This window comes from Schistocerca americana, chromosome X (assembly GCF_021461395.2).
Source record: "Schistocerca americana isolate TAMUIC-IGC-003095 chromosome X, iqSchAmer2.1, whole genome shotgun sequence".
Lineage (NCBI taxonomy): Eukaryota > Metazoa > Arthropoda > Insecta > Orthoptera > Acrididae > Schistocerca > Schistocerca americana.
In genome coordinates this window covers 408,248,173-408,268,378 of record NC_060130.1, presented here as the reverse complement: position 1 = coordinate 408,268,378, position 20,206 = coordinate 408,248,173, and the positions used below count along the sequence as shown (strand labels likewise).

Sequence of the window (20,206 nt, the reverse complement as noted above, 5' to 3'; positions counted from 1 at the left end):
GTGGTTTACCAATTGCATATCTGAATCTGTCTGAAAAAAATTCCCTGTGCCAGTGATGCATTGCATAAATCATTGGACATTACTTATTAAGTTATTAAATTGGAACAACTTTTCAGAAAACAGTTTGAAACTCCATGAGTATTGCATGAGCTTTCTTTTTTATAATTTTTGTAATTCCATTAATTTCAGTAACAGCTGTTGGTGTAACTTCTAGTTGCTTAAAGTTTTGTGGAATGATACTTCCATATCTTCTCCTTCTTGTTCAAGTGAACCATTAAATCTTAGTTTTGCTGCTACATTTAGATACTGTTTGTTAAAAGCATTCATGACTTGTGAGTTATCAGTCCCAACATTGTTATTTAGTTTAATTGTTATAGTATCTTGTACAATGACTGGCTATCATTTTCTTATTAGACAATACCTCAGATAGTTTTAATCTTATCATCTAATGTAATTGGATGGATAAAAAATCTATTCACCAAGCAGTGGCATAACACACAAATAAAAGAACGTCATAATACTGCAAGCTTTAGAACCCAGTGGCTCCTTCTTCTGGCAGAAGGGTTGAAGGGGAAGGAAGAGAGGTGAAGGGAAATGACTGGAGAGGTCTAGGAAAAGGGGTGGATTTTGGAAAAGTCACCCAGAATTGTGAGTCAGAAAAGACATGCCAGATGGGATGAGAAGTTTCATACACTCCTGGAAATGGAAAAAAGAACACATTGACACCGGTGTGTCAGACCCACCATACTTGCTCCGGACACTGCGAGAGGGCTGTACAAGCAATGATCACATGCACGGCACAGCGGACACACCAGGAACCGCGGTGTTGGCCGTCGAATGGCGCTAGCTGCGCAGCATTTGTGCACCGCCGCCGTCAATGTCAGCCAGTTTGCTGTGGCATACGGAGCTCCATCGCAGTCTTTAACACTGGTAGCATGACGCAACAGCGTGGACGTGAACCGTATGTGCAGTTGACAGACTTTGAGCGAGGGCGTATAGTGGGCATGCGGGAGGCCGGGTGGACGTACCGCCGAATTGCTCAACACGTGGGGCGTGAGGTCTCCACAGTACATCGATGTTGTCGCCAGTGGTCGGTGGAAGGTGCACGTGCCCGTCGACCTGGGACCGGACCGCAGCGACGCACGGATGCACGCCAAGACCGTAGGATCCTACGCAGTGCCGTAGGGGACCGCACCGCCACTTCCCAGGAAATTAGGGACACTGTTGCTCCTGGGGTATCGGCGAGGACCATTCGCAACCGTCTCCATGAAGCTGGGCTACGGTCCCGCACACCGTTAGGCCGTCTTCCGCTCACGCCCCAACATCGTGCAGCCCGCCTCCAGTGGTGTCGCGACAGGCGTGAATGGAGGGACGAATGGAGACGTGTCGTCTGCAGCGATGAGAGTCGCTTCTGCCTTGGTGCCAATGATGGTCGTATGCGTGTTTGGCGCCGTGCAGGTGAGCGCCACAATCAGGACTGCATTCGACCGAGGCACACAGGGCCAGCACCTGGCATCATGGTGTGGGGAGCGATCTCCTACACTGGCCGTACACCACTGGTGATCGTCGAGGGGACACTGAATAGTGCACGGTACATCCAAACCGTCATCGAACCCATCGTTCTACCATTCCTAGACCAGCAAGGGAACTTGCTGTTCCAACAGGACAATGCACGTCCGCATGTATCCCGTGCCACCCAACGTGCTCTAGAAGGTGTAAGTCAACTACCCTGGCCAGCAAGATCTCCGGATCTGTCCCCCATTGAGCATGTTTGGGACTGGATGAAGCGTCGTCTCACGCGGTCTGCACGTCCAGCGCGAACGCTGGTCCAACTGAGGCGCCAGGTGGAAATGGCATGGCAAGCCGTTCCACAGGACTACATCCAGCATCTCTACGATCGTCTCCATGGGAGAATAGCAGCCTGCATTGCTGCGAAAGGTGGATATACACTGTACTAGTGCCGACATTGTGCATGCTCTGTTGCCTGTGTCTATGTGCCTGTGGTTCTGTCAGTGTGATCATGTGATGTATCTGACCCCAGGAATGTGTCAATAAAGTTTCCCCTTCCTGGGACAATGAATTCACGGTGTTCTTATTTCAATTTCCAGGAGTGTATTTTAATAGTTTTAATGCCTGTCTATATACACCCAGTATACTGTATGAATTGGTCAATCAATAATGTTTAAGAAGTAACAGTTAATAGTTAGTGGAGATTTTGGTCTTGATTTCTTAAAAGGTACATAAAGGAAAAATGAACTGGAAACATTCTTTGGATGTTTCAATCTAATTTCAGTAGTTAATTTTCCAACTTGCCTGCAGCAAGATAGCAGGCTCCTGATTGATAACAAATTCTTTTCTTCTCATCCCGTTTGGTAAGTCTCCCCTGACCTGCAGTTCTGGGCGACTTTTCTGAAATCTTCCCTTTTTTCTAGGCCTTTCCAATCATTTTTCTTCACCCCTCTTCCTTCTCCTTCAACCCTTCTGCCAGAAGAAGGAGCCACTGGCTTTGAAAGCTTGCATAATTATAACCTTCTTTTATGTGAATCTTTTGCTGCTGCTTGGTGAGTAGATTTTTTATCTATCCAATCAGGCCTGGTGCAAGCTCAAGTGCCACCCTGTGTGAGCTGTTAAATTGCCGCCCCCATCCCCAACACCCATTGTTTTTTTTTACAAAACGTTTGTGAAATTTTATTTAAACAAATCTGTAGGAAATGTCAGCAATCAATCGCAATTTTTTTTTTTACTTTTCAGATCTACCTACATTTTGGCCACTGAGTGGCCAGTCTCTAAGCTTTTAATATGTGCTTACAGCTAAGCTGTCATGTTGACAGTTACATTCAGCATGACGATATAGATGTAAACATAACTCAAAGCATTGAGAATAGCCACACTGTGCTCGAAATGTATGTAGATCTGGAAAATAGAGACAAAAATTGCGACTGATTGGTGACATTCTCTACAATGGTTCAAATGGCTCTGAGCACTATGGGACTTAACTTCTGAGGTCATCAGTACCGTAGAACTTAGAACTACTTAAACCTAACTAACCTAAGGACATCACACACATCCATGCCTGAGGCAGGATTCGAACCTGCAACCATAGCGGTCACGCGGTTCCAGACTGTAGCGCCTAGAACCGCCCGGCCACCCTACTGGCCATTCTCTACAGATTTGTACAAAACAGACACTGGGCGCCAGCTCAAAAATGGAGTCAAACTTGACTGAAGAAATCTAGCTAATTTTAATAAGCCTTGTGAATTTACACACATTTGAACAAATGTGTGTGAAATCTAATGGTACTTAACTGCTAAGATCATCAGTCCCTAAGCTTACACACTACTTGACCTAAATTATCCTAAGGACAAAAACACACACACACACACACACACACACACACACACGCACACGCACACACACACACACACACACACACACACACACACACACGCCTAAGGGAAGACTTGAACCTTTGCCGGGACTAGCTTCAGAGTCCATGACTGCAGCGCCCTAGACCACTTGGCCAATCCCGTGCGGCATGAACTTACAGTTAACTTAAATAAACATTTTTCAATGGTGATGAACAGATAATGTATTCAATGGAAAACAAAATATATTTACAATTTAATGATAATTTAGTTTGAACAATAATATTTACAATAACTATTTAATGCTGAACAAAATAAGAAACAACACAGTAAATAAGCAAGACACTGATCATAATATAAAAAATTAAAAAAATACTAGACAAATCAAACCTTCCTGGCTTTTGCTAGTGCAAACTCTTTCACATGATCTGTGTAATTTAAGTCCTCTGGAAGCTCGTGCTCAATCGATATTGTTGCAAGTTCATTCAAACAAGTTTGGCTCATCGTTGATTGGAGGTATGTCTTTATCAATTTCAGTTTTGAGAAACTCCTTTCTCCACTTGCAACTGTCACTGGGAGTGTTAGGAGAATTCTCAGAGCAATGTTAACATTAGGGCAAAAATTATGTCTATATATAAACTTCAGAGTCTCTTTTGGACCTATACCAGGTTTCAACTATGTTGAAAGCACTTTTAGTTCTTCCCTCAACACCAGTGCATCAATGTCGCTTGACTCATGATCTTGCAAAGTCGCTGCAAGGTTTCTACACTTTGTGTCCAGGCTGTCAGGAGGTGCGCCTGCTGGAGTGAGCGAGCAGTTCTAGGCGCTACAGTCTGGAACCGCGCGACCGCTACAGTCGCAGGTTCAAATCCTGCCTCCGGCATGGATGTGTGTGATGTCCTTAGGTTAGTTAGGTTTAAGTAGTTCTAAGTTCTAGGGGACTGATGACCTCAGAAGTTAAGTCTCATAGTGCTCCGAGCCATTTGAACCATTTTTTGTCAGGAGGTGCATTCTTCAGCTCGCCGATGTCGTAGAGAAAATCAAAATAATCACAATGAGTTTTCTGTTGATTGACTCTCTCATCCAAAGATGTGGTTACTATATCTAATAGATAATAGTAGAATTCAATCTTGTAACGTTTTGTTGGGTCATCTATTGTCTTATCCCTTCCTTCATTGGTAAAGTGTATGGCTTCTTACTTCGTCGCCAGGAAACACTTATCCATGGTAACCTTAGATCTTCTAGCTCTAATTCTGTAGCCAATTCTTTGGAATCCATCAAGAAATACACAAACTTTTCTTCTGTGCTGCAGGTCTATAAATATGCTTTCATTTTTTCAAGCATTTCCACGGCCTCAGAAACATTTATGTCAATGGTCTGGAGGGTCTTACTGACTACAATTATGTGAAGCAGAATGTCATACCAGATTACCAGAGAAGTGAGAAAGGTGTAATATTTTATTTGATTCGCAAGTGACATTGCTTCATGAGTGGTCATGCCATCGAATTCTTCTGATATCTGAACCAGTGCGTCATAAGCACCTCCAATTTGAAACCTCAGGGGAGGAAGTGCATCGATGCAACATTCCCACCTAGTATCGCTCAGTGGCTTCAGCGACAGGTTAGGCAGATACTTCTTCAAGACATCCCAACATCGAACAGAGGACAAGAAGAAGTCATACAAGCTCTTCACTGTCGAAAATATGGAAACAGCATATTTAGAAGACATAGCGGCATCATTTACAACAAAATTCAATGAGTGACTCCTACTTGGTACATAAAATGCTCGCGTGTTCATGTCTGAAATTCTTTTCTGGAGACCAGACTTCTTTCCTTTCATGTTTGCTCCATTGTCGTATCCTTGCCCTCTCATATTACACAATAGGACTTTTTTTATCTTCCAAGAACTTGAGTACCACCTGCATCAGATTGGAGCTTGAAGAATCGGGCACTGGAAGAAATCCCAAGAAATGCTCCCGAATTCGAACATCGTATACCCTGTCAAGTCTTGTCTCCTGGATGAAACGTACCACAACTGTCATCTGCTCAACTTTTGAAATATCAGGTGTGCAGTCCAGAATTATACTGTAATACTTTGCAGATTTCATCATTAATAGAATGTTATTGGTTATAGATGATCCAATAAGATGAATTATTTCAAATTTCATTCTGTGTTTCTTTTCCATGATAATGATGACCCTTGTTCTCACCTTGCTTTGTTCTGTGCAGGTGCTCCATCATCACAGTGTCGAACTTTTCAAATAATTCAACAAGTTTCAAGAAATTTCCATTGTCAGGCTGAAAGAGTGTATCTGTACTTCCTTTCAAAGGCAGACATTGCTGACCCAGGAAATAAATTATTCTATTAAGCGCTCAAGAACATTTTTCCAATATTCGCTTTTAGTATTCAGAAGCCTTTGATGATGGGTGTCGATAGTTCATGACTTTTTCAGTCTCTCAGAAAACACGATCCACTTTTTATGTGAATTCAAATGCTCGGTAGCATTCCCGTGATTTTCGAGGTACGAAGCAAGGTGCCACCAGTCGCTTATACCATTCTTTGCAATTTTTTCTGTAGATGACGAAAAAAGTTTGCAACAAAAGCAGAACACAGTATCCTTGCTCTTTGAGTACACCAACCGATGTCTATCTGCTTCATCTTAATTCTTCAAAGAATAGTGCACAGGGCTGAAACGCCAGGTGTCAGCGTTTTTAGGACATTCTTCAGCTTCCTTAATGCGTTTGGGAGAACCTTGCATGACCAAAGTTGTTCGAATGCAGTCGGTAATAATTTCCAGCCATCTTCCGGAATCTGAATCAACAATGTCTTCCAGTTTAGGCTCGCCTTCAATCCCTTCTCCGGTGGTGAGTACCTCGGCTGATGCTCTGCCAGTGTTTTCCAAATCAGGTTGCCTAATTTCAGTTCTGCCTGATGTTTCAATCTCAGAGCTTTCGTCACAAAGCAGGTCTTGATTCCAGACGAGGTCTGTTGAACATGTTGTGGATGGCCCACCATCAGCACTGCTACTGTATGCGGTGGTTGCAGTACTGTGTTTGTCAACTTTCTGGTCATGTCCTGAAGATAAAGATGTAGCTGCAGTTGCTCCACTAGTTTCTGTACTTTCAGGATCTATTTTTCCACCGCAGTATCGAACATTGCATTCGAATTTCCAAATTAGATTTTGTCTTCTGCTAAATTAGTTGTGGGTAAACACATGGCGTGTAACAGGCTGACAATGCTCCACTCATAAGAATACTGGTGTGTATGCCAGATTGCTTCCCACTCTCTGTTCCTCCGGTGTAAACACAACGGTGCTGCCACAGTGGCAAGGAAGAAATTAGTCCTCCTCCCTCCCCTTGTTCAACAGGAGTAGCTGGCAGGTAGTCGAGGCACCATGCCACAGTTCCCAAAGCCACTCCATCCAAGGTTTGGTTTCGAATCCCCTCTTGGGCATGAATGTTGAGTTAGTCCAAAAAAAAATAAAAAAAGGGGAGGTGGCAGATTTGCCGCCCCTTGTAAAGTGCCGACCCGTGTGGCCACATGTTTCGCACGTGCCTTGCACGGGCCCTGTATCCAATTACATTATATTGTCACAAACTGATTGTTTTCATTGTTATAATCTTATTATCTGCATTATTTACTTCTGTCAGGACATGCACAAGTCTGGATATTTTAATGATTTTCCTTAAAATACTACAGTCTTTAGAAAAATGCAAGTAACACAGGTCTTGAATTATTCTGGCCATTATATACATTTCCCTCTACCCCTTACATGAGATTTTAATTCCCTTTGTTGTCCATGGATAACTGTTTAGGAGAGATACTTTTAATACTGACACAAATTCACTATGGAATTAATTGTATTTCACATTAGCATCTCTTTCTATATATACCTCATTCCATACCACCTCTTTTAATTTACTCTTAAAATACTGTATCCTGTTCTTGTTAATAAGCCTCACTGCTTTGTGTGAGCCTGCCTTCGAGCTGTAAGGTATTATTTCCATTAATTGTGCACCATGATCAGATAGTCCATTCACAGTTGCATACACATTAATTGTTTCAGCTTAAGCGATATCTATAAACATGTTATCAATCTGTGTCCTGCTATCTTGCTGCAGGTGATTTGGAAAATTGACTATTGAAATTAGATTGAAACGCCCAAAGAATGATTCCAGTTCATGTTTACTGTCTGTACCTTTGAAGAAACCTTGACTGAAATCTCCACAAATTATTAACTGTTTCTTCTCATACATCATTGATTGACCAATTCATACAGCATACTGGGTTTATATACACAGGGGTTAAAATTATTAAAATATAAAACTAAATGCTCTGGCAACACACTGTGGATTTCCTGGATAACATTTACAAATGACACTGTCCATTGCTTGACATAAGCCCATGGGACATATTTATTTGGTAATGTAAAGACATTTCATGATTTCAACACAGATTGTAAATTCATCATTGATAACAGTTGCAGCAATTGAAGGTCGAGAAATTTGCCTAGCCATGCCAAGTGCTACTTTGCAGCATTCTGTAACATCTCCCTATACCATATGACATACCATTATACACATCACAAGATGCAACTTAAAAGTTGTGAAACTGGTTGTGAGAGTCTGTAATTGACTTCAATGAAAACAGCTACTGTGGACTCTTGACTTTTTATTGAGTTTTATATTTTAATAATTTTAACAGCTGTATGTACACACCTGATATGCCGTATGAATTGGTCAATCAATTATGTATAACTATTTTAGCTGTGACTCCCCTTGTTTTAAAATTATCTGTTTCTTCTTGCCTGAGAGGTAGCTCAGTATCGCATCTAGATTTCTCATAGGTAGCTCACCTAGAGGGGACAAGTCACAAGCACATGCCTTCAACAACAAAAACTGTTTGTTTCAGTATTTCTGACTATGTGTGTAACTCTTATAAGTGTTGCAACTACTTTTCCCATGTCAAATCTACAGAAGAATGATGTTAGTCTATAATCCTTAATATTTAACTTCTCCACCCCTTTTCATTGCAAGTCTAGAACTCTATCATTTCAGAATTTCCATGTCTTCTATCCATGCAACATGCTCTTCTATCTTGTTTTCGGCCCCTTAATGTTATGATGAAATAGCCTAATTTTGATTTTGTAGACACTATTACATAGATTTTGGTATAACAGTGGAAGTTTTTGTATGCTTTTCACATTGATCTCAAGTTTCTTCTAACTTTTACCTGTTGACATACCTCCCTTTTTTTCAATTTTTTTTTTAAAACTGAGAATAGTTAACAGTATTATAATTAAACCACAGTAGGTTTTTTCATCCATAAGGAATGTACTTCTCAAGCGTGTAATTCACAATTACTTTAAGCTTTGCCCATAACTCCCCTACATCCATCATATTGGAACTACATGATGTTCATTCATTGTCTAAGTAGGATGCTAACAACTGCTTATCTGTGCTTTATAGCATAAAAACTCTTCTAGTCTTCTTCACTGATATATTAAATTTTGTAACCATCATGACTATGAGGAAATTGTGATCAGTAAACTCTGCCTTTATACTGACATTGTCAATAAGATCAGGCTTGTTTGTAGATACAAGGTCTAAAATATTTCCTTTGTGAGTGGGTTGTTAAAATAGTTGCTCAAGACAGTTTTTGGAGAAAGTGTTCAGAACTTCTGTGCTGCATTGAATACATAGATCCATTGACATACCAGTGTACAGCTGGTAGGTTAAAACTGCCTCCAATTAATACAACATGATCAGTGTTCTTTTGCACTGCAGAGTACATGCATTATCTGAATGATTCTACAACTGTTACAGTAGAATCAGGTACCTGGTAGAAACATCCAATGTTTAATTTGAGTTCAACTGTACCATTTACTTGTGTCCAGACAACTTCACAGTCAGACTCAATTTCAGCCTCAATAGAAATAATATTTTTGTTGATTGCAATGAACACTCTCTCTCCTATAACGTCTTATCTCACTTTTTGATGTACATTCCATGCCTTTTTAAATATTTTGAAGCTTTTTACTAAGGGTTCAACCCTGCTTTTGATTCCAAGTACAATTTAAATGAGACAGCTTTCTTCAGTGGTAAATGCACCATATGATGGTAAATGCAGGGATTTTGTTATGAATGCTCTGGTAATGATGACACTCAAAGTGCCTTTACTTTATACACAATTGTATTTCTATCTGTGTGTTCATGAGTGAGCATTTATTAGAGGACCTCAGACTATTACCTAGACTAAAAACAAACTATGACCTTTCACTCCAAATGTACTCACGTACCTGAGTATCTACTTCCTGTGGTGCTTCAACAGTTTTAGTTCCTTAAACACTAAAGGGCCTCGTCTGTATAGTGTATTCAACCTTAGGTGGTTCAGCTGTAGTGCAATGCTTGTGCAGCATACTGAAGATCTTCACACTTTACAGACAGCTCCCAAATGTATTTTCCAAGCAGCATTCTCTCTCTCTCTCTCTCTCTCTCTCTCTCTCTCTCTCTCTCTCTCACTCACTCACTCACTCACACACCCACTCAGTCACACACACATAGACACTCTTCTAATTCTCCAAGCATCTTCTCTAACCAAATACAAAGGAACACCTTCATCTCCCCTACATTATTTTGTAGTAACTCAGGTTGAATAGCTTAACAACATCCTTACCCAAAGCTTCAACTATATTCCAATGAACTGTAAAACGAGGAACATTCTTTCCAGAAGCATTCCCACCTCTTTCAGAGTGGCAATACGCCACCCACCCAATATACAAAATACCATCAATCATCCTTATACATGTCCACCCCCTATTCCTACTATTCCTAACTACATTGATCATATCCCTGTGAAAAACATAGCCTACCCCACCTGTGAAAGTGGTGATGTCATACATCAGCTCCATTGAAACTTCTACACAGACTTTTATGTGGGAATGACCACTAGCCAGCTAAGTACCCAAATACACTCCTGGAAATGGAAAAAAGAACACATTGACACCGGTGTGTCAGACCCACCATACTTGCTCCGGACACTGCGAGAGGGCTGTATAAGCAATGACCACACGCATGGCACAGCGGACACACCAGGAACCACGGTGTTGGCCGTCAAATGGCGCTAGCTGCGCAGCATTTGTGCACCGCCGCCGTCAGTGTCAGCCAGTTTGCCGTGGCATACGGAGCTCCATCACAGTCTTTAACACTGGTAGCATGCCGCGACAGCGTGAACGTGAACCGTATGTGCAGTTGACGGACTTTGAGCGAGGGCGTATAGTGGGCATGCGGGAGGCCGGGTGGACGTACCGCCGAATTGCTCAACACGTGGGGCGTGAGGTCTCCACAGTACATCGATGTTGTCGCCAGTGGTCGGCGGAAGGTGCACGTGCCCGTCGACCTGGGACCGGACCGCAGCAACACACGGATGCACGCCAAGACCGTAGGATCCTACGCAGTGCCGTAGGGGACCGCACCGCCACTTCCCAGCAAATTAGGGACACTGTTGCTCCTGGGGTATCGGCGAGGACCATTCGCAACCGTCTCCATGAAGCTGGGCTACGGTCCCGCACACCGTTAGGCCGTCTTCCGCTCACGCCCCAACATCGTGCAGCCCGCCTCCAGTGGTGTCGCGACAGGCGTGAATGGAGGGACGAATGGAGACGTGTCGTCTTCAGCGATGAGAGTCGCTTCTGCCTTGGTGCCAATGATGGTCGTATGCGTGTTTGGCGCCGTGCAGGTGAGCGCCACAATCAGGACTGCATACGACCGAGGCACACAGGGCCAACACCCGGCATCATGGTGTGGGGAGCGATCTCCTACACTGGCCGTACACCACTGGTGATCGTCGAGGGGACACTGAATAGTGCACGGTACATCCAAACCGTCATCGAACCCATCGTTCTACCATTCCTAGACCGGCAAGGGAACTTGCTGTTCCAACAGGACAATGCACGTCCGCATGTATCCCGTGCCACCCAACGTGCTCTAGAAGGTGTAAGTCAACTACCCTGGCCAGCAAGATCTCCGGATCTGTCCCCCATTGAGCATGTTTGGGACTGGATGAAGCGTCGTCTCACGCGGTCTGCACGTCCAGCACGAACGCTGGTCCAACTGAGGCGCCAGGTGGAAATGGCATGGCAAGTCGATCCACAGGACTACATCCAGCATCTCTACGATCGTCTCCATGGGAGAATAGCAGCCTGTATTGCTGCGAAAAGTTGGATATACACTGTACTAGTGCCGACATTGTGCATGCTCTGTTGCCTGTGTCTATGTGCCTGTGGTTCTGTCAGTGTGATCATGTGATGTATCTGACCCCAGGAATGTGTCAATAAAGTTTCCCTTTCCTGGGACAATGAATTCACGGTGTTCTTATTTCAATTTCCAGGAGTGTATATAAGCACACAAAATTTTGCCCCAGAAAAAGTTGATAACCCAGATGCAGAGTATGATGATAACCGTAAGTTGTTTGCCTTCAATGACCATGTAGCAATCCATGTCAACTGAGCCTTCTTCTCTTCCCCCCATCATCCCACTGATCTCAGTTCCTTTGAATTTTTTAGATGATAACGGCCCAGCTGTCTTTACAGCACTTACTTTAAATCTTCAATCACACTTGTATCAGTTTCCACTAGTCCCTGATCCACATCCACTTCCTCCAGCCTCACCCACATGCATTCCCTTCCCTCCTTTGTCTCCCCAAACCCATCTCAATTCCCAACAACTTAGTCAAGTTTTGAGTCTGGAACCCTTCACTGGATTAACAGAAGAAACAGAAGAGAGCCAACAAAGAGTAGAGCCTTTCATTATGGGATTAATTAGTCAGTGTGAGGTCATTACTGACATACAATACTGCAGTGCCTGTGTTATTCTAATTATGATGCAAAGTTTCTTTGGATATGCAAGCATGTCCACAGGAACAGGCACTGTGGCAACCACAGCCATTATGAAACACATCAATTAATTCGTAATTGCTAATAAGGACTACTGTCAGCTGTAGAATGGAACGACAACAATGAAAATTTATGCCGGACCAGGATTCGAATCTGGATTTCCCGCATATTACTAGTGGTCACCTTACCATTTGGCTATCTGTGCATGACTCATGGCCAGACCCAAACATCTATATGTCGTCAACCATGCATTTATGACCTGTACTCCAACATCCATTATGTATATTCCCTTACAGGTCAGATACTGTTCTTCACAGTCACTTGCTTGGTATCGGTAGATAAATATAACATTGCAGTGCCTGTGCTATTCGGATTACAATGCTAAATTCTCTTGGTAATGCAAGCATTTGTAAATAGAACTGGGTGGGAGGGAAAACAGTGGCACAGAAAGTAGTTACCACCACACACCATAACATAGATTTTGGAGAATAGATGCAGCTATCTACAGACTATCTACTGCCTAATATCACTCCACAATAGTTATCATCACACATTACACTATTTAAATTAAAAAATATATATTTTCAATTTTTTTCAGTGAACTCACTGTTTCAATGCTGTATGTCATATCAGCTAACACAGATTTCCCAGGTGAAGGAGGAGATGACAGGCCTCGTCCTGATGGCCTTTTGCTGGGGAGTTCTAGTTCTGACAGTTGATACTGAGCATGAGCTGCTGGGTTGTGCATATTGTTTGTTTTGTAGATACGCTGAAACAAGAAAGTATGAGAACTGCATTCAAGCTAGTTTAACAAGCATTGCTATCATATTAAGGAGAAAAAGAAACCAAATTTTGCGATGTGACTGAATACAAATGAAGTTTTAGAAACAAAATGTCAGTACAGATTACATACTGTTCTGTTTTTTGCTTAGAATAAGTCTCAGAGCCAGTATAATTCTTTAAGACTGTAATAAGTACCTGATATACCATCATAGCTTCAACTTCTCTGCCAGCTTCCAAAAGATAACGTGGTGATTCTGGGACAAAACTCAGGCCTATTATAGCAGCTAGAGATGGTAGGGCACAAATCAACAAAAACTGGTGCCAAGCACTGAAATGTTCCTTATTTTCCATGACTACATCAACACCTGAAACATTAATACAAATGAAAAATGTTGTTTGTTGATTAATAACAGAAACTGCTATATGAGAGTGAACAAAATTTGGAGGATTTGAAGAGAAGTAAAATGCTAACCTGTACGTAAAAGGCTGAGAGAGGAAAAATAAAACCAAAACACAAAGCTGAATAGGTACACATTGAGAAAGAAATCTGAGGAAATCATGATACATATGAACAAAGAAAAAAAATATTTTAACACTTACATTCAACAGCAAAATAAATACATAAGTTTCTTATCTGTTATTCTATAGACACTGTACCAATGAATGTAGTAAGTGAAGCCAGTTGCTTATAAAACTTACCTTTGTAAATATTTTGTTAATATTTTTGTATAAAAGTGATTTAATAGAAAATCTGTTTAGTTGGTTTTGAATTTATATTCCATTGATGCATCAGAAAACATCAGAAATGGGATAGTGAAGAATATGCCACCTGAAGAAGAAGAGTACTCACCAAAATGCATTGTGAAAGTTAGAATGAAACTCAATACTGAATGGTTAAGGTGTTGAATTTGTGTATAAAATGAAGTTAGCATCTAAGCTTACAGTCATGGAAGAGGAAGTGTACAACCTATATGTCATCAGCAAAGCCTGGAACCTCTTGGTTCATGAACCAAAATTTTTACCTGCAGGAAACTTTACAGGATTGAAACTACAATAATTTTGAACTGTAAAGGCAGTGGTCTATACAGGTATGAGTTTAAAAAAGTACCTCATGATTTGCAATTCACCTTAATCAAAGTAAAATACTAACGGTAGTAGCTGTTCTTCACAAAGAACACATTATGCATTATACATTCTAAATCAAGGAAGTTCTGAAAGCTAATTTAATTCACGTAGAAAGAAACCAATACAAATGTGGTACAAATATCCTCTTTTTCTCACAAAATATTCCATTTAGATGATTTAGTGAAAATTAGTTTTCCTTATAGTTAATTTTTCTACCAATTCTTATATTTCTAGCAGAAGTGGTACAACAACTGCAGTTATATGAGTGGAATTAGGAGGAACATCAGCACCTGCAGAGAAAGTGCCAGAAACTTCATCAGTAGAAGCAGCATCAACATTCCCAACATTAGCATCAACACAAACATGCCTTCAACAACAGAAAGTGATGCAGTTTTAAATATAACTTGAAAAGTGCACATTCTGCAAACAGTACAAAATTTTTATCACTATAGCACTTCTGGAAGACTGCTGTACCCAATTCAGTTACAAACACCAATCTGTAGGAAATAACATCTACGCATTCTGGAGAGAATGGAATGAAACCTGTGGCAGATTATTAATGGTGCTGCATACAACTGAAACTCCAGTGGATGGTTTTATGCAGACATTTTCTGTCAGTGGTTGTCCACAATAATTATGCCATATTGCAGGAGACTTGATCATCCAAAAGTGCTTATTGTTGAAAATCTCTCAAGTCATTAAACATTACAAATTATCCAAGATTGTGAAGCAAACAACATTCATTTTGTCTTACTTCCACCTAACTCAACTGACATATGCCAGCCTCTGGATGTGTCATATTTTCGTCCTTTAAAGAGAGCATGGTGAAAAGTTCTTGGTGTGTGGAAGATGAAAAACAGGGGACCAGTTCCTAAAACAGAATTTCCTACATTGCTGAAAACTGCATTTGAAGCCATAAATTCTACTTCAGCAAAGAATGTGAAATTGGGTTTTAAAGCTTGTGGCATAGTCCCTCTAGATCCACAGAAAGTTCTGAGCAAACTGCCTCAAACATGTAGAACACACATTGCAGGTGTGAAAAAGTATTGGACAGACTCACTTATTGAGCACTCGAAGAAAACTCGTGAAAGTGAAATACCAGAAAGCTGTTGTAAAGTTGGGAAATGACTCAACATTTTGCCAGGAAAAAGTGTCCAATGCAAAGATTTTATTGTTACAGATGAGGTAGACAGAGCAATCAATGATGCTGATATGGGGGATGTCATGGAAGCACAAGGGAGCAGATTTTCTGAAATGCATTATGACAAAGGCGATCATGTCCCCGTTTCCTTCAATACTGAAAAAGGAGCTAGATGTTATGTAGGGAAAATTATGGAAGCAGATAAAGACACTGCTATGGTCAATTTTTTTTAGAAAAAGAGGTGGCAAAAAACAGACGGATTTTGTGTATCCAGATGTTGCTGACATTCAAACAGTTTCTTTACCAAACATCATTTGTAAGGTAAAGCTGAAAGATGTAAGGAGGGGTCGGTATGCAGTCTCAGACATTAATAGTGTGGAGTAGATATAATTGCCATATGTGATATGAAAACATTTTTATGATGTTAGTTTTGTGTTCAAGTTCTTAGTATTGAGTAATATATATATATATATATATATATATATATATATATATATATATATATATATATATATTTTCAATCGTAATTTTGATATTAAATGTCTTTTTTAAAAACATATACTACTGTACACCATTATTTCACGTAAAAAGACATACAGTGATCCAATTTCCACCTTGAATGGGGTAAAGTGGTTTAACTATGAAAAGCCCAAGAAGTGGGCTAAAGCGGATCAGATTTTCATAATTTTTCTCTTGGTAACCATGTTCTGTAAAAATATAATGTTAGTGGAATCTGAAAGATGATAAATGTAAAATACCTGACTATTTTTGTCAGATTCTCATTAATCATTTAAATCGTCTTTTCTTAAGAAAAAAAAAGAGATCAATCTTTGATCCGCTTTAGCCCATTTTACGGTATATCTACGTCTCTGGTTGGTGTCATAAAATACATGTGTCTTGTTATAGCAACTGTGTCGTGCATATGCTTTATGTTGTGCCCTTTAGTTCTTTCTTGAAGTTTCTGCAATAGGTTATGGGCCCAGTACACGATTCAAGAAAGGAATTGGGTATCGCAGTTTTACATTTCGTGACGCCAGAAACGCGTTAGCGTGTGTTGTGTGTTACGCGCGGTTCATATTGTATATACATGAACAATTGCTTCACGTTTCTCTTGTGGAATTTTTTCGGTTGTAAATCTGAACTGTTTTACGGGCCTGCAATGGATTTTCATGTTATAGAGAAGCTGTGTGGGGCTGAAAAGTGGACTATTTGGAAGTTCGCAGTACGAAATTTATTGCCTGCGTCAGACGGTGCATACGAAGTGTGTATTGGTGACGTAGAAAAACCGGCAGCTTTGCCAACGGATGCAGCATCGGCACAAATATATATGTTTAATGCTGTGCTAAAAACATGGGTCAAAGCTGATCGTGCAGCGAGTCAGATTATTGTTAGAACTGTAGAAGCAAAAGTCATGGCGTTGTTGGTTGCACGTGAGAGTGCACGAGATATGTGGGACAAGCTACATGCCGTGTTTGAACAGAATACAAACCAAGCTGCACATTCTGTTCAGTCAGAATTCTTCAATTTTTACATGAGTTCAGGCGATGACATGGTGACACATCTCGCTCATTTTGAAAACTTGGTTCTTCGAATGCAGCAACTAAATGTGAAACCTGATGAATCATGGTTAATGGTGCGACTACTTGACACACTGCCTGACAGTTACGAAAGTTTGCGACAATCATGGGCAAGATCTGGTGATCAACAAACACTAAAACATTTAATGGACGAGTTAACTTCTGATGACAGTCGTCGTGCTTGTCGGAGGTAGAAACGAGAAAAGGTAGTTGCACTTTTCGCTACCAAAGCAAACATTAAAAATGCAGATGGCAACGCTATGAGGAATGTTACTTACATATTAAAAAAAATATGTCCAAACGTGAAACACAAACAAAAAACCATCCACAACCAAAATAAAACTGATTTGCCTCACCAGGCTTTTATTGGTGAAGAGATAAGTACAGAATTGGACGAGGACTTGTGGATTGCTGATTGTAGAGCGATAAATCACATGGCTAAAAAAACTGAGTGGTATACATCATTTACTAAGTTTGTAACACCACTGCTGATATGCATGGGCAACGATTCGACTATGAACTCATTAGGGAAAGGGACTATTTATTTTGAAGCTTTTGTAGATGGAAAATGGAACTTATGCCATACGGATAATGTTTTGTATACTTCAGAAGGTCGAAGAAATCTGTTTTTTGTACCATCTGCTATGGACAAGGACTTAGACTTTTATTCATCGAAATACAACTGTGAGTTCCGAAACAATGGCGTTGTAAAAGCGTGTGGCGTACTTAGTGGCAACTTATTGAAGATGTTGATTCCAGTGACAAAACAAAATCAGCTTTGTGGTCCTGAAGTAAATCTTGCGTCAAAGGAGTCTCTACAAATTTGGCATGAATGCTTGGGTCATCAAAACAAACGTCATGTCCAACAATTCTTGAAGCAGCGTGGTGTTGAAGTTTAAGAGTTTGGTGAAGAATTTTGTGAGTCATGTGTTAAGTGGAAGCAACATCGCAGCAGTTTTCAGTTACGACAACAGCGTGTCACAAAACCTGGGGAAGTGATTCATGCTGATCTGTGTGGACCTATGGAGTGTAAATCGCTGGGAATAGCAGAATATTTTCTTTGTTTCACTTGTGACTTTTCAAGATTATGCAAGATATATTTTCTCAAGCAGAAGTCTGAGACTGCAGAGAAGATTGCAAAAATGGTGAACATTGTGAAGAATTTTTGTTATCAACTACCAAAAACATTTCAATGTGATGGTGGGCGAGAATGTGATAATACTGAAGTTAAAGATTTGATGATATTAAATGTGGCATACAACTCGTCATTACAAATCCTTATACTCCAGACCAGAATGGATGTGCTGAGCGCACTAACAGAACAGTTGTGGAACTAGCTCGAACCATGTTGCTAGGTTAGGCCCTGCCTAAGTTTTTGTGGGCAGAAGCAGTAAACGCAGCTGTTTATGTATTAAACAGAACTGGTACAAGTCGTGTGGATGGCAAAACACCTTATGAGGTGTTCACTGGAAAGACGATACAGCTAAATAAACTTCATGTTTTTGGGGTGAAGTGTTTTGTTCATATTCCGAAGGAAAAGCGAAAGAAGTGGGATCCAAAAGGAAAACCAGGAATCTCTGTTGGTTATTCTGATGGCTTTGATGGCTTTCGAGTGTGGATTGAATCAGAAAAACAGATTATTTGGAGTAACGATGTAGTTTTTGAACCTGAGAAAACTGCTGGGACAATGGTGTTACTCTCAAGTGAAATAGGCAATGAAGAATTGAAGAATCATGAAGATGCAAGTGTGTTTAAGGAACCTGCAAAAGAAAGTTCTAGTGAAAGATAATTGAGAAACAGGCAACAACTGAAGAAACCAGAGCGCGTTATTGAAATTATGCTGGCTGAAATAAATGACCCAAAGAATTATACAGAGGCTATTAATTCTGTAGACCCGGAACACTGGAGAAGAGGAATGGAGGAAGAAATGACTTCATTGAAAGAAAATGCTATGCGGACTTTGGAACCTCTGCCACCAGACTGTAAGTTCATTACAAACCGTTGGGTTTATAGAATTAAGCGTAAGGCTGATGGTAAAACTGATCACTATAAAGCAAGACTAGTGGTTCGTGGATTTTGTCAACAAAAAAGGTATTGACTACAACCAAACGTTCTGTCCTGTTGCTAGATACGATGCAATTAGAGCAATTTTGAGTGTTTCTGCTAGTGAGCAACTTCAGTTAGCACAATTCGATGTAAAATCTGCTTTTTTGAATGGCTTCTTAAAAGAAGTTGATGGCAGTTCTGTATGTTGATCATGGATTAATAGCTGCAAGTAAGAAGAAGGATATTGAAGTTTTCCTAAAGGAAATTCAAGATGAGTTTAAAATTACTGTTGAGCCAGTAGGATATTTCTTAAATATTAATATTGTATGTTATGATAATGGATCAATAGAGATTTGCAAAGGAAGTTATGCTAAAGATATTCAAGCACTTAAATGTGAATTGCAGAGTAATCATGTAGATAGATGTTGATGGTTTTACATGACAGAGGCAAATCCTGTGTCAACTCCAACTGAGCAGTATCTGCAGCCAAATGAGTTACCCAGTGATAATGCTCCATATTGAGAAGCAGTTGGCTGTCTTTTGTATTTGGGAGTTGGTACAAGGCCCGATATAGCATTTGCAGTGAGATATGTGTCAAAATTTTTAGATAATCCTCAAGAAAATCACTGGTCTGTGGCAAAAAAATTCCTAAAGTACGTAAAAGGTTCAGTGTCATTGGGTATAAAATATGATGCTAGCCATGCAAACAGAAGACTGGATATATATACTGATGCGGATTATGCCAGTGATCCAGCAACCCGACACTCAGTTAGTGGAGTGGTTGCAAGATTTTGTGGAGGAGCAGTTACCTGGGCTAGTAGGTGGCAACATTGCATATCACTGTCAACAACAGAGTCAGAGTATATGGCTGCCAGTGAAGGGGCAAGAGAAGGAATATGACTATCTAAGCTCTATGAAGAAATTTCACCACTGGAGAGTGTTCCTGTTCTTCTTGTTCATAACGCAAGTGCTATTAAACTGGTCAAAAATCCTGAATTTCACAAGAGGTCAAAACATATTGATGTTCGCATGCACTACATCTGTGAGAAGATTCATGAAGGCCAGTCAGCCATTGAGCATGTACCAGGCAATCAGCAAGCTGCAGATATTCTCACCAAACCATTGCCACATGTCCTGCTTAAATATTTAAGATCATTAATTGGAATGTGTTAAGTACTGCATTTAGCAAGATAAACATTTAGGGGAAGTGTTGAAGTGAAATATTTATATTAATCTCTCTGCTGTGTACTACATCTATGTCTTTGGTTGGTGTCAT

General features: G+C 40.6%; 1 protein-coding gene across 1 annotated transcript in view; it reads right to left on the bottom strand.

Annotated features, from left to right (window-relative positions):
* Positions 1–20,206, bottom strand: part of LOC124556750 (synaptic vesicle glycoprotein 2B-like) — a 267,673-nt gene that overhangs the window by 76,595 nt on the left and 170,872 nt on the right. The window contains exons 6-7 of the mRNA XM_047130748.1: positions 13,237–13,406; positions 12,866–13,027 (exon numbers count right to left, since the gene is read on the bottom strand). Of these exons, the coding sequence (XP_046986704.1) occupies positions 12,866–13,027; positions 13,237–13,406 (332 nt within the window). The remainder of the gene's footprint in view (positions 1–12,865; positions 13,028–13,236; positions 13,407–20,206) is intronic.